This window comes from Arachis ipaensis, chromosome B05 (assembly GCF_000816755.2).
Source record: "Arachis ipaensis cultivar K30076 chromosome B05, Araip1.1, whole genome shotgun sequence".
Taxonomy (NCBI): domain Eukaryota; kingdom Viridiplantae; phylum Streptophyta; class Magnoliopsida; order Fabales; family Fabaceae; genus Arachis; species Arachis ipaensis.
The window spans coordinates 9,609,964-9,623,672 of NC_029789.2; the positions used below are offsets into that span (position 1 = coordinate 9,609,964).

A 13,709-nucleotide genomic window follows, 5' to 3' on the forward strand; every position below is an offset into this window, starting at 1 on the left:
ATGAATATAATTCAGCAATGTTTCGAATCACCTCACGAATGAAATTATGTGGGAAAAAGATAACTGATAATGACATGTTAGAGAAAACTTTCTCGACCTTCCATGCCTCGAATGTGCTCATGCAGCAGCAGTATCGAGAAAAAGTGTTTAAAAAATATTCTGAGTTAATTTCTTGCCTTCTTGTTGCTGAACGCAACAATGAGTTGCTCTTAAAAAATCATGAAATGCGCCCAGCTGGCGCTGCCCCATTTCCTGAAGCAAATGCGGCAAATCATTATCCCAGAAGAGGTAAATGGAAAGGTTTTAGTCACAAGAAAAATTATGGAAAAAAAAAAAGAATTATCTTCACAAGAAAGGATCTCATCAGAAGTGAGATAAAGAAAGAAATATTGGGCAAAATAAATCAACAGAGGATAAATGTTTCCGTTGTGGTAGAAAGGGACATTGGTCACGTACCTGTCGTACCCCCAAGGCACCTAGTCGATCTTTATCAAATATCTTTGAAAAAGGACGACAAAGGAAAGGAAACGAATTTTGTTTCAAATGATGCTGAAAATTTCACCACTCATTATGATGTGTCATATTTCTTTGAGGATCCTGAAGGAAATATTGGTCATTTGATCAATGATAGAATAGTTTAATATGTGAAATTGTTAAGTTTTCATGTAAATAAATAATGTAAGAAATTTATTGTTAAGTTTTATTTTCTATACATTTAAGTTTCAAATATTATGTATATAAATAATGAAATATTAATGTTTATGTTTAAGAATTCTAGAAATCATTAAATGTGCCAAGTTTTAAAAAATAATAATAAAAATAGTGATAACAATAAAATTTTAGTCTATGATATTATTTTTATGTACAGTGTTTTTAAGAAAAATAATTTCAATCAAGAATTCAATTTAACTGTGCATGTACTATTACTCATTTTATTATTATTACTTGTCTTTGAAGAAAATAACAAGGATATATAATGAAGATGTATGCCTTACGATAGGGGTGTTCGGTTTACAGTAGTTCAATTTTTTGATAAAAAATTATCCGATCCAATGTTATCTTAATTATGCGGTTTGATTTGATTCGATTTTTTTATTAAAATCATCCAAACCAAACCAAATCAATTAATATCGGTTTAGTTTAATTTGATTTTTTCAATTTTTCAATTAATTTCAGAAAAAAAAAAAGAGTCTAAAAATTGCATGAACAGTTAGAGTCATGACTCTGTACACTTCCGTTCAACACATTCCTAACTTCATGTATTGAATGGAATTGGAATATAATTCTGTTCACAATGAACACAACACATAAAAATATAATATTTCTGAATGTAGCACTTATGATTTATGAGTAGTTACTATTCATATATCTCATAGTCTTTCAAGTTACAGTATTTTTCATCATCTAAATTATAAGAGCAAAATACATTTTAGGAGGGAAAATACATTCAACAAATATATTTGTTGGGAATAAGGAGTATGACCACAATCCAATCAATCATGTGTCAAATAATTTATTATTATTATTATATTAAAATGTTAATATAATAAGGTCTTTGATTAAATTTAGAGATTTATCATTATGATAGTGATCATAATATTGAGAGATAAATCTTTTATAATTTAATCTAAATTGTTCTTGGTCATAAGATTATTAAAAAGGACATTAATAATCCGAAAAGATCAATATATATATAATGGTCTTCATTGGATGAAGATTAATAGATCTCATTTATTAAATTATATATATAGATGGTGCATATAGAGATATGACCATTGAACTGACTCACTTTGAGAATTTCTAATGGTTATAATTACCGTATATTTGTCAAATAGGATATTCTCAAGATGAACATAGTAATAGAGTTTCCTTTGACCTGCGACTATCATAGTAATTAACAATGTATTTATTATACTTTGATTCCGGACACCTAATACCCTAGGGTGCTAATTGAATGGATATTGGGTATGATTTAAATACTTGTAGAATTAATGATTAGTTAATAAGGAATCCGTCAACTCTCGGTAAAGAGTTTGAGCTCTATGATTATAATGACTGAGATGAATAAAACCTTAGTCAAGTGGATTGAATGAATGAAGAAATGAGTTTCTTAAGTCATTCAGAGTTCATTATAATAATGGTAACAAGTTGGAGTTTGACAATTAAACTATACTCTAAGGGTTAACCAAGAGCTGGAAAGATGGAAGGAATTATACTTTGTTCTTCTGAGGTTTTTAGTAAAAATATATTACTTCATACTATCGGGTTGTTGAGGAATGTTGCTAGACACCAACCTTAATTAGTAAATTTAGTATGACTAATTTACTACCCGCTTAGTATTGAACCTATGGGGTCACACACTAACGAGTGTTCTAATCTTTGCTATAGAATTATTTAATTATTATTTTGATTTGATCAAATAAATAATTATATTAATTCAAATGGAATATTATTATATTCTTTGATAGCACCAAGAATATAATAATAATATGATAATTGAGAATATTAAATGAGATTTGAGAATAATTAGTTATTCTATTTCTGAATTTGAATTATAAATTTGGATGAGATCCAAATCGATTATGTTTTAAATTGTTGTGATATGATTCATAAAATTTAAATGATTCAGATTTAGAATTTCAAAGATATGATTTAAATTTGAATTGAGAATCAAATTTAAAATCAGTAACAAATCTCATACTATATATATGTTTGCCAAGAGTAGAGAAATCACAGACGAGAATAACAAGAGTTTTATTCCGTGACCTCTACACACATAAACGTATGTGAGCCTGATTCTTGGAGAAGAATTTTATGGCGTCCAAAGAGTTGTAAGAGGTTTCTCAATTTAGATCAGATATCCATTGGTCAAAGAGTTGACAACAAAGGTTGGTCTCGGTGTGGATACGCATAGCGCCTTCGTACCATCGAAGGAGAAAAATATTTTTACTAGCGTACTCAAGTATTTAGATCTGATCTACTATAAATTACATTATTGGAATAAAATTTAAGCATAAAAATAAATCTTTAGGATTGCTTTCTTTTCTTCCGCTGCGTGTTATGAACATATGGTAATCCTACAATATTCAACAAATCCATTCAACAAATATATTCAATAATCAATAAGCCAATAACTATTTCACAGTCATAACATTGCAGATTAAATAATAATCATATATATTGAACAATAATCAAATAAAATAGATTAAACAAAAGTACAACAAATTAAAATTATTAACAATTTTGTAGCAAAAACAGCAGGAACAGATAGAACAATAATCAACCTGAACTGAATCAAGAGGAATCAAGAAATACAACCAAATTAATTTCAAAAATTTTGCAAAAATGGTGCACCAATTCCAAACTGAGTAAAGAAATAAAACCATACAGAATCAGTAATACAACCAAATTAATTCCAAAATTTTTTATGTTGTGCACCAATTTCATAGATTCTTTCTCTTTCACCTTTTCCTTTCCTGCATTAACATTGAATAAACAAAAAGTTCAGAATCAACCCTAAACCAGAATTACCTTAAATTAAACAGAACAAAAGGTTCAGAATTAAAAAACAAAATCAGAATCAACAACTCAACCATAGAATCAAGAACAAGCCTTGTTCATTATAAATTAGAATCAATTAGAAGATTAAACCAGAACAAAAAAAATCAACCTGAGACTTAGGCTCCATTACAAAGGATAACAGAGGTGCAGGATGGTGAGACGACGGCGGCGATGAACCAAAAACCAGAAATGAAAGGACAACACTACTTCAATGACGGAGAAGAAGAGACTGGACAGACGACATGGCTTCAACGACGAACGAGAGACGGGCGACGAACGGCGGGGGCTTCAGCTGCGTCTGGTGCGTGCTGTTGCGGTTTGTCGAGGACGACGACGTCTGCTGGTTTGTGGAGGAGATGGCTGCTGGAGACATGGTGTGTGGAGCCGTTGAGGATAAGGGAGAGAGAGAAGCGTTGCGAGCCTACAAGGAAGGGAGAGGGAGAGGAAAGGGCGGCGCCGCAGTGATGGTGTTGCTCGGCGTCGTGGATGGCGGAGATGAAGGAGGAGGTTCGGTGCTGAGATTTGGCGCTAGAGAGGCTCAGAGAGGGCTTGAGGGAGTTAGGATTCCTGGTAGGGGTGGCTGAGGCTTGTTTAGGGGAATTGTGAAGAGAGGCTGCTTTTATATTAGGTTTTTTTATAAAACCGGTTCGGTTCGGTTCGGTCAGGATTTTCTCTATCAAAACCGAAAATCAAACCGAACCACAAAAAACTGCAAAAATTCAAAATTTTCAATTTATTCGGTTTTCGATTTGTTCAGTTATCAGTTTTTTTGGTTCGGTTGATCGGTTTTGTTCGGATTGGATCTATTTTGAACACCCCTACCTAACGGATAGTGCAAGTTCGCACACCATTCTCAAAAGTAATATATACTTTACCAATCTTGTGCCAAAAGAAGAATATGTTAATACTATTATTGACTCAATTAATGTGATAGAAGGCTCCGGAAGAGCTATAATTTTATTTCTTGGAGGAACAAAATTCATAATAAATAATGCACTATTGTCTACTAAGTCTCTAAGGAACTTATTGAGTTTCAAAGATATTTGCCGAAATAGATATCATATTGAAACAATGAATGAGGAAAATCATGAGTACTTATGTATCACAACCCATGATTCAAATAAAAAGGTTATATTGGAAAAGTTACCCTCACTTTCATCTGGGTTATATTATACCAAGATTAGTGCAATTGAATCACATGCCATTGTAAACCAGAAGTTTACTAGCTCAAATAAATTTATAACTTGGCATGATAGATTGGGTCATCCGGGAATAACCATGATGCGAATATTTATTAAAAACTCCCATGGACATTCACTAAAGAACCAAAAGATTCTTAAATATAGTGAATTTTGTTGTGCTGCATGTTATCAAGGAAAGCTAATTTTAAGACCATCACCAGTAAAGATTGGATTTGAGTCCCCTGAATTCCTAGAAAGGATTCAAGGCGATATATGTGGACCTATTCATCCACCATGTGGATTTTTTAGATATTTTATGGTCCTAATAGACGCATCTTCGAGATGGTCACATGTGTGCTTATTGTCTTCTCGCAACCTGGCGTTTGCGAGATTACTTGCTCAAATTATTCGATTAAAAATACAGTTTCCAGAAAATCCAATCAAAGCAATTCGTCTTGATAATACTGGTGAATTTACTTTCCAAACCTTTGATGCTTATTGTATGGCTAATGGAATAAGTGTTGAACATCCAGTAGCTCATGTTTAGACAAAATAGGTTAGCAGAATCACTTATTAAACTCCTCTAGTTAATTGCTAGACCCTTACTTATGAGAACAAATCTCCCAACTTCGGCTTGGGGGCATGCTATTTTATATGCCGCAACACTTATTCATTTGAGGCCAACAAGTTATCATCAGTTCTCTCCTATGTAATTAGCTTTTGGCCAGCAGCCAAATGTTTCCTATTTAAGAATATTCGGGTGTGCGATATATGTTCTCATTGCACCACCTTTCGCACCAAAATGGGACCCCAGAGAAAATTGAGGATATATGTTGGATATGATTCTTCCTCTATAGTGAGGTATCTTGAGATACAAATTGGAGATGTATTTAAAGCCAGATTTGCAGATTGTCATTTTGATGAATCAAAATTTTCAACATTAGGGGGAAGAGAATAAGCTTCCTGAAAAGGAACTTAATTGGAATGCATCATCTTTGATGCGTTTGGATTCTCGATCAGGGTAATGTGAACTAGAAGTTCAAAAGATTATACATTTATAAAGAATAGAAAATGAATTGCCTGATACATTTTCTGATACAAAAAGGATAACCAAACCTTATATACCAGCTGAAAATGTTCCAATTCGAATTGATGTCCTAGTCAGACAAGTGGTCACTGAAACAAATCCACGTCAGAAGCGTGGTAGACCTGTCAATTCCAAAGACAAAAATCCTCGGAAAAGAAAAGAGATAAATATTATTTCTGTTGGAAAAGATATAGTAGAGACACCTACAATTGTCCAAAATTCTAATATAATTTTAATGCCAGAAGACGTTCAGGTACCTGAAAATTCTGAAAATGATGAGATCTCGATAAATTATGTCTTTACAAGAGAAAAATGAGACCGAAATAAGACAATTGTCGATAAAATATTTGCTTATAATGTGGCATTAAATATCATGCATGAAAGTAAGGATCTTGAGCCAAGATAAGTCGAAGAATGTCAACAAAGAAATGATTGGCCAAAATGGGAAGAAGCCATGAAGGCTGAGTTTGACTCGCTCGCAAAACTTGAAGTCTTTGGACTTGTAGTCCGTACACCAGAAGATGTAAGACCTGTTGTATACCGATGGGTATTTGTGAGAAAACGAAATGAGAAAAATGAAGTTGTACGCTATAAAACTCGGATTGTGGCACAAGATTTTTCACAAAGGCTCGGTATAGATTATGAAGAAACATATTCCCCTATAGTGGATGCAATAACATTGCGTTATTTGATCAGTTTATCCGCATATCATAAACTACATATGCATTTAATGGATGTGGTAACAGCCTACTTATACGGCTCATTAGATCGTGATATCTATATGAAAATCTCTGAAGGACTAAAGATATCTAAACCATCCAATGAATATTCACAAGGGTTATACTCAGTCAAATTGCAAAGATCTTTATATAGTCTAAAGCAATCTAGACGAATGTGGTATAATAATTTTACTGAGTATCTGGCCAAAAACAGATTTAAGAATGATGATATCTACCCATGTGTTTTCATAAAGAAATCTGCATTTGGATTCATTATAATTGCTGTGTACGTTGACAATTTAAATATCACTGGAACTCCTGAAGAGATTCTAACAATTATGAAAACTCTAAAAGAAGAGTTTGAGATGAAAGATCTTGGAAAGACTAAATTTTGTCTCGACCTCCAGATCGAGCATACAAAAAATGGGATCTTTATTCATCAAACAACATACACAGAAAAGATCTTAAAGAGATTTTATATGGATAAGTTACATCTATTAAGTGATCGTAAGATCTTTGGATGTGGAAAAGGATCAACTCTGTCCTAAAGAAGAAAATGAAGATATCCTTAGTCCTGAAGTACCATATCTTAGTGCCATTGGAGCGCTAATGTATCTTGCTAATAATACACGACCCGATATATCATTTGCTGTGAATTTACTAGCAAGGTATAGTTCCTCTCCAACCAGAAGACATTGGAATGGAATCAAACAAATCTTTCGATATCTTCATGGAATGGTTGATATGGGATTGTTTTACCCATATGGATCTAAGTCACAATTAGTTGGCTATGCTGATGCTGGATACTTGTCTGATCCACATAAAGGGAGATCTCAAACAGGATACCTGTTCACATATGGTGGTACAGCTATATCATGGAGGCCCACAAAACAGTCGATTGCAGCAACATCCTCTAATCACACTGAAATACTAGCGATTCATGAAGCTAGTCGCGAGTGTTTTTGGCTCAGGAGTTTGATCCAATATATTCTGTCATCATGTGGACTGATTGATCATAAGATAGCTCCAACTATCCTGTTTGAAGATAATACAGCATGTATTGCTCAACTTAAGGGTGGATACATTAAAGGTGATAGAACAAAGTATATTTCTCCCAAGTTCTTCTTCACTCATGATCTTCAAAATCAATGAACAATTGATGTCCAACAAATCCGCTCAAGCAATAATCTGGCAGATTTGTTTACAAAGTCACTCCCAAAATCCTTCTTTGAAAGATTGGTACATCAGATTGGAATGCGCCGATTCCGAGATATTAAATAATGTCGACAAGTGGGGGAGACTGTACTCTTTTTTCCTTAATTAGGTTTTTTTTCCATTGGGTTTTTCTTGACAAGGTTTTTAATGAGGCAGTCCCTATCACAAAGGATATTATACTCTTTTTCCTTCACTAATTTTTTTTTCCCTTGGATTTTTCTTTAGTAAAGTTTTAACGAGGCATAATCCTAAATGGTCATCTAAGGGGGAGTGTTATGATATACATTAATGGATGCCCATTTAATACATTATGACTTTCTTCACAATGTTGGGCGGCTAGCTTTTCCAATAGAAAAGTTAAGTTCTTCAAGAAAGACTAAACTTTATGAAGTCTTGAAAAGGAATTCTTTGTACGTGTATAAATAGTAGTAAGATCTGAGACATATGACACAAGCAATAGAAACAAAAATACTCTTCTCTCTCGTACAAACTCTCTTTCTTCTCTCTTTTGAGTATACGTTACTACATATATATATATATATATAATACTAGTAAATATATTAATTACTTCTATTATTATAGTGAAATAATTATATTGGTAAATATCAATACTATAATTTTTTATTTACACTTTTTTACGAGGAGTGTTAGGGGGCTAGCAACTTTTGTGATTTGTAGCCATCAAGTAGCCATCAATAATGTTTTTAATGGTGTGAGATTTCATCCAATGGTATGAGATTACTCACTTTTATTTTGTTAGTTAAATACTGACCAAAATTTAATAAAGTTGCTACCCCTAGACTTACTCCTTTTTTATTTAATATTTATTATATCTTTTTTATTTATTTTACAACAAATAAAGAAATTTTTGGTACTTTTAGGCTGAAATTTTTTTTTCCAAACATTTTCCTTTTTATTGGTTGACTGCATGTAAAATGTGTTCAGTAATAAAGGAAAGAATTAATAAGGATCAAAACAGAATCAATTACAAAGAAACGAATCAAATCTTAACAGATTTAACTACTTGAAGAAGGCTTGGTCAGTGTAATGGAATTAATTGACAAATTAACATGCTTTTATTACCTTCTCAGCAAACCTACTTAACATAGTAACATTGATGGTTTTGTCTGGCTCACAATTTTGATTATGCACTTTAATTTCCAAAAAAATATTTTATAATATGCATAGAGTCGTCAGTGAGTCACAGAAGAGAAGAATATTATGCCCCACACATGGTCGCATGTTCTGCTCAATAATATTCATTCATTGCATTATTTGTATGTACACTTGTACAGTTCAAAAGGACAATACAATCCAACAGGCTCATCACTAATTGATTCACTTTATTAGCATTCTCTTTTTTTAATTTTCCCAAAGTAGTCTCGCTTAGCTTCGTTCCTTGTATATATATCAACCTACTTTCCATCAAATAAAAATGACTTGCTCATTATATATCAGAGAAAATGTCGCAGTCTTACTGCATGACGGAGGGGAAATCATACGCATGCGTGGGTTGGGTTGAGAAATACTTCAACGATTGTCTTTGTAATATTAAAGATGAGATATCATTCGGGTTTGGTTTCATGAGTCTAATATGTTGGGGTGTAGCAGACATTCCTCAGATAATAACCAATTTTCACACTAAGTCAAGCCATGGAGTCTCCCTAGCCTTTCTCCTCACTTGGGTTGCAGGGTAATTTGCTTGCATTCTCTCCTCTTATATTTTTTCTTTTATACTACTTTATAAATTGTAATTACTAGTTTAATTTGATTCCATCATGATTGTTGGTCTGTTAATTAAACAATTTAGATATTAATATACGTATATGACTTTGCAGTGATATATTCAACCTCGTGGGTTGTCTCCTGGAGCCAGCTACGGTATGCTATGCTACCAACCATAATGCTTTAATTTCTTGTGGTTATAGCTCTAATTTAGCTCGTTTTGATATTTTGTTGCACTCTCTTCTTGTAATTTGAATGGCTCGTGGAAACCAACACAGTTGCCCACACAATACTACACAGCTCTGGTAATAATTAATAATTAATATGAAAGTATCAATTTTAATTTTTCTTAGTGTCCATTGTATTATTCCGATAATGTTAGAAGGACAAAAAAAAGTCTAAACTTATTATATTTAATATTTAATTATTAATTCTAGAAATAATTAATAAATATTAAATAAGACAAATTTTAACTGTTTTTAACTTTTTTTTTTTTGTTACCAAATATTTCTATATCCATCAATACACACATTACTGTTCTGATTTGTTATTTAACACTTTAGATATCTGAATATTTGGTAATAAGTGAATGAATGAAACATTTTGAAACCTGGATCCTCAATAAAATCTGAATATTTCACGATTATTGAGATGTAAATAGAGAGCTGGTCCAATATGCTACAAACTAGTTTACAGGTTAGAATAAGGGTCACTCTATGAATCAAGGATAATAAAGTAAATGTCAGTATCAAACGAAAGTAACCATAGAGCTAGAAATAAACAAATGTTAGTGTTTAAGAAGGAAAAGGTAGTAAAGTAAGTTGGTTTTTTATTTGTAATTTTGTACACAGCTTTACACAGTGACAACAATCGTATTAGTTGTGCAAAGCTTGTACTATGACTATATCTATAGATGGCGAATGCGTCATCGTCAGAAGATGAACAACGACAAGGTACTAGATTTACATTTACATACATAAATGTATTCTCATAGTTGAAAGCAAATTTGATTATTGATATGCAATAACAAGTAGGTGGATGAAGAAGAGAAGAAAGCAGGGCACGACTGTGGGATTTCAATAAAACCAAACGGCACAGACATGACCATGAAGGCAACACCGAGAAGAACGCAACCAGAACAACTGTATTATACGTAGGTTCATCAACTTGTTGCCAAATTTAGTAATCGAAAATATTTGGTAACAAAAAAAAAATCAGAAATTTAACCTTCATTAGTTCTAACAATAATTAATGATACTAAATAAGGTAAATTCTAACTTTCTTTTTTTTCCTTCTAGCATTACACTAGTAATGAGTAGTATTGTATATAAGAATTGGCATGTTAATGAGTTAATATTAATAATAATTAGGTCAGCTCGATCAATGGCTGGAAGTTTTACTCCTCCATTTAGAGGAGGGTACCTGAGCGGCGATGATTGTTGTTCTGATGAGGATGAGGCAGCAGCAACCAGCAGAAGACGCTTCCCTGCTACATGGACATCGATGTCCCTCCCTGTAACAGCATCGCTTAACTTGCCCTTCCTCCACCGGGGTAATGCTTTCAGATTTCATCATGAAAATGAGAATCAGATACGAGAGAGTGCAGTGGTGGGTCAATGCCTAGGCTGGCTCATGGCTGCAATATATATGGGTGGTCGTCTCCCTCAGATTTTCTTGAACGTACGCTTTTCTTTTCTCTAATCATCCTAATTAATATTCTTTATAACCCTTAGCTTATTGTATTAGTAGTTACTCATAAAGTTTTGGTGTACGTGGCCAGATTAAAAGAGGCAGTGTAGAGGTAACCTTAATTATTTAAAATATTGCCTTTAATTAATTTCAATATAGCTAATTGTCTTTCCACTTACAATAATTTATTGTTTGTATGTATATGTAGGGACTAAATCCTCTCATGTTCATCTTTGCACTCATCGCTAATGCCACTTACGTGGGAAGGTTGCATTCCAATCTTGTATGGATGAATTCAACTAGAGAGCCAAATAAATATGTTCCTTGATTCTATTGTTGTGAATGCAGTATTGTTGTACGAAGCAGCGAATGGGAAAGCATCAAAGCAAATATGCCATGGTTGTTGGACGCCATAGTCTGCGTGGCCTTGGACCTATTTGTATCCTCCTATACGCTCGCACATTTTTAATTTAACCTATGCCTATCGATATATCTAATTATGTATAACCCTTAACTAGTATGTTTCAAAGATAATATTGCAGTACACCTACTATAGATACTTCCGGAGGCCAACAATTGATCATGAAGCTGATTATGGATTCTACCAAGAAGCCAGAAAAGTTGCCGCAGCCTCTTGATTACCTTTCCCCAAATTGAACCAAAATTAAGGTCTTCTACTCCACTCTGATGTGGATGTTTTTTTTTTTTTTGTAGTGTGCTTCCAACCCATCACACAAATCAATAGACAAAGTCGAATTTAAAATGATAATAATAATAATAGAAAAAGAAAAAAAATATTTGTATTGTATTCTTCTTTCTTTTATTATTTTTCTCTTGAATTAATCTTCATGTGATGCGTGATGCAAAGAATAATATTTGTCCAAACGTTATAGGGTGCATTAATTAAGTTCGAAGCGGAATTTTAGGGGAGTTTGTTCATCTCCATGGATACAACGCTTTCGCTTTTGTTTTCTTTGTTCCCTCCTCCCATGTTATTTGTTATCTACGCTATATATTACTGAGTACTGATTCAATGCTAATTGCTACCCCCTTCACCTTCATGTATTATTATTGTTTTATCTATTTTTCTATACCTTCTGAAAAGAAACAATGGTAAATTCTTAGTTCGTAATTAGTTTCTTACTCTTCTATTCAATACATATTTATGGAGCCAATTAGCCAAATGTCTAATTTGATGACCATGTAACATTTTTTTAATTTGATAAAATAGTGCAATTATTTTATATAATTAATTTCACAAAACCATTGTAAACCGCGTTACCCCACGTTCTACAAGCCTGCGTATCATCGCGCAGAAATAATTTTAATTCATTATTTGACTACGATACGCCTAATACTTGTGCTAATTGATTTAATGTCCCTACTTTCAAGTGTTTGGACATCTGGTATTTTAATTTAATACGATTTTATAATGTCGGGTTGCTGAAATTGGCATGCTACTCATGGCCATGCACATCTAGGATCTCGCCCGAAGAAAATACCTAACTTCTATTCTATTCCATATGGGTTCCTCGGAATTCCCTTCAAATTCGGTATATATATATATATATATTGATTGACTTGAGAAATGTTTGTTATTATAATATTTTCTGATACTAGTATCAAATTAATTAAATAGCCCTCCTCTAAAACAATCCACGGCAACACATGTCGTTAAATATTTAATAACAAAGTAAGTTAGAATAGTAACACTAATAATCCAATGAATTATGGAGCTTCGGGCCAGAGGCGGAGCTACATTGTAGCAAAGGGGCGATGACCTCCTAATTTTAATTTTTTACATGTAAATTATATGTAAATTTTAATTTAGTCTTCTCTTATTACTGAGATTAGTAAATAGGAACAGAGCTACATAGAGAAAAAGGGGGCAATGCCCTCTAATTTTAATTTTTTACGTATAAATTTATGTAAATTTCAGTTTAGCCTCCCTTCAAATTTTATTTTAGTCTTATTTTATTATATAAATATTTTTTATCCCCTCTAATCTTTCATCTAGCTCCGCTCCTGCTTCGGATTATGTCTTCTCATGTGAAATTTTTGTGTAGATCGAGTTTTTAAGATAACTTAGAATGCAAGTTCATTTCTGCAAGTGCGTGAGTAACAAAAGGAATGCATATAAATAATTACTGCCGGGAGGTTAATTTTAAGTTAGACTTTTTGGTGCCAGACAGTGTTAATAGGAGCAAGTAGGTGCCTTTAAATAACTGAGTCATGTTATTCATCAACGTGGCACTACACATGTGTTAAATTGGAGAATATACACATATTGTAAGGTTACTTTTCCATGTGCTTCCACATTTTAAGTGGCTTTGCAGTAAAATAAATACTTGAGGAGTGTATAGGTTGGACTTGGAGCGTTGGAGTGTTGGATATCTTATTAATGACGAATTAAAATTTACGTACAATCTGACAATGAACTCCCAGAAATCCGCATTAATTCAACCTGTAAATTTTGATTTTCATTTACATATAATTATTATTATTATTTTTTTTTTGCCTTTCTGCCTTTCT

General features: G+C 32.8%; 1 protein-coding gene across 1 annotated transcript; it reads left to right on the forward strand.

Moving 5' to 3' along the window:
* Positions 9,046-11,841, forward strand: LOC107640099 (probable vacuolar amino acid transporter YPQ2). The gene is made up of 10 exons (XM_021103459.1): positions 9,046-9,456; positions 9,602-9,644; positions 9,767-9,793; positions 10,340-10,441; positions 10,523-10,641; positions 10,859-11,168; positions 11,269-11,289; positions 11,386-11,444; positions 11,526-11,616; positions 11,708-11,841. Exons 1-10 carry the CDS (start codon positions 9,227-9,229, stop codon positions 11,813-11,815), a joined length of 1,110 nt encoding a protein of 369 aa, XP_020959118.1. The 5' UTR covers positions 9,046-9,226; the 3' UTR covers positions 11,816-11,841.

Coding starts and splice junctions, on each gene's coding strand:
- LOC107640099 (XM_021103459.1), top strand. CDS start 9,227: ATGTCGCAGTCTTACTGCATGACGGAGGGGAAATCATACGCATGCGTG. Junction 10,442..10,522: donor AGAAGATGAACAACGACAAG/GTACTAGATTTA, acceptor AATAACAAGTAG/GTGGATGAAGAAGAGAAGAA. Junction 11,290..11,385: donor TTAAAAGAGGCAGTGTAGAG/GTAACCTTAATT, acceptor ATGTATATGTAG/GGACTAAATCCTCTCATGTT.